This window comes from Egretta garzetta, unplaced genomic scaffold (genome assembly GCF_000687185.1).
Source record: "Egretta garzetta isolate BGI_Z169 unplaced genomic scaffold, ASM68718v1 scaffold324, whole genome shotgun sequence".
Taxonomy (NCBI): domain Eukaryota; kingdom Metazoa; phylum Chordata; class Aves; order Pelecaniformes; family Ardeidae; genus Egretta; species Egretta garzetta.
Window position 1 is genome coordinate 74,474 of NW_009259426.1, and position 695 is coordinate 75,168.

General features: G+C 61.6%; 1 protein-coding gene across 1 annotated transcript in view; it reads right to left on the minus strand.

Moving 5' to 3' along the window:
- LASP1 (LIM and SH3 protein 1) overlaps positions 1-695 on the minus strand; it is a 28,107-nt gene that overhangs the window by 744 nt on the left and 26,668 nt on the right. The window contains exon 4 of the mRNA XM_035892602.1: positions 63-227. Coding sequence (XP_035748495.1) covers positions 63-227 — 165 coding nt within the window. The remainder of the gene's footprint in view (positions 1-62; positions 228-695) is intronic.

Genomic DNA, 695 nt, shown 5'->3' on the forward strand with positions numbered 1-695 from the left:
GCGCCCCGGCCCCTGCCCCAGCAAGCGCAGGGCCGTGCGCCCGGGCAGGCTGCGATGCCCACAGCCTTACCTGGGTTGCTGGGTTGGACGTGATGGGACGGCTGATGCTGCTGCTCTGCGGGTCTCCGGTAATTGGTGCTCTCCTGGGAATTCCTGCGCTCCAGCTCAGCGCCCTCGCTGGGACTCGGGCCCATCCTGCTCCTCTCGAACTCTTCATGGTATTTTATCTATGGCGACAGGAGAGGAAGGAGAGGTCAGAGCGCAGCCGGGACGGCTCTGCAGGGCCAGCCCTGAGGACCCCGGCAATGGCAGCAGCTCCTGCAGCCCTTCAGCACCAGCAGCGTCCTTCACCTCATCCCAGCGCATTTCTTTTGGCCAACGAAAGCCATCTCACAGCCTCCCCAGCAGGCCCTCCTGGCTTGTTCCCCACCCACCTCCCCAGGGACATTTGCTCAGACCCATTTGCGGCACAGAAAGGAGGAGGTTTAAGTTAAAGGTGGGATATATAATTTTTTTCAGGCCTGGGTGAGGTTCAAGACCAGGCTCCCCGAGCCCGTAAGAGCACAAAGCCAAAGCACCTTTAGGAAGTCCCCCCTGCACGCGCCGAGTTGGGCGTGTAACTCCCCAGCCCACGGCCAGGTACGGCGGGCGCTGCGGAGGTACCGCTCCAAATTCTACCCCCAGATTTCTCTTTA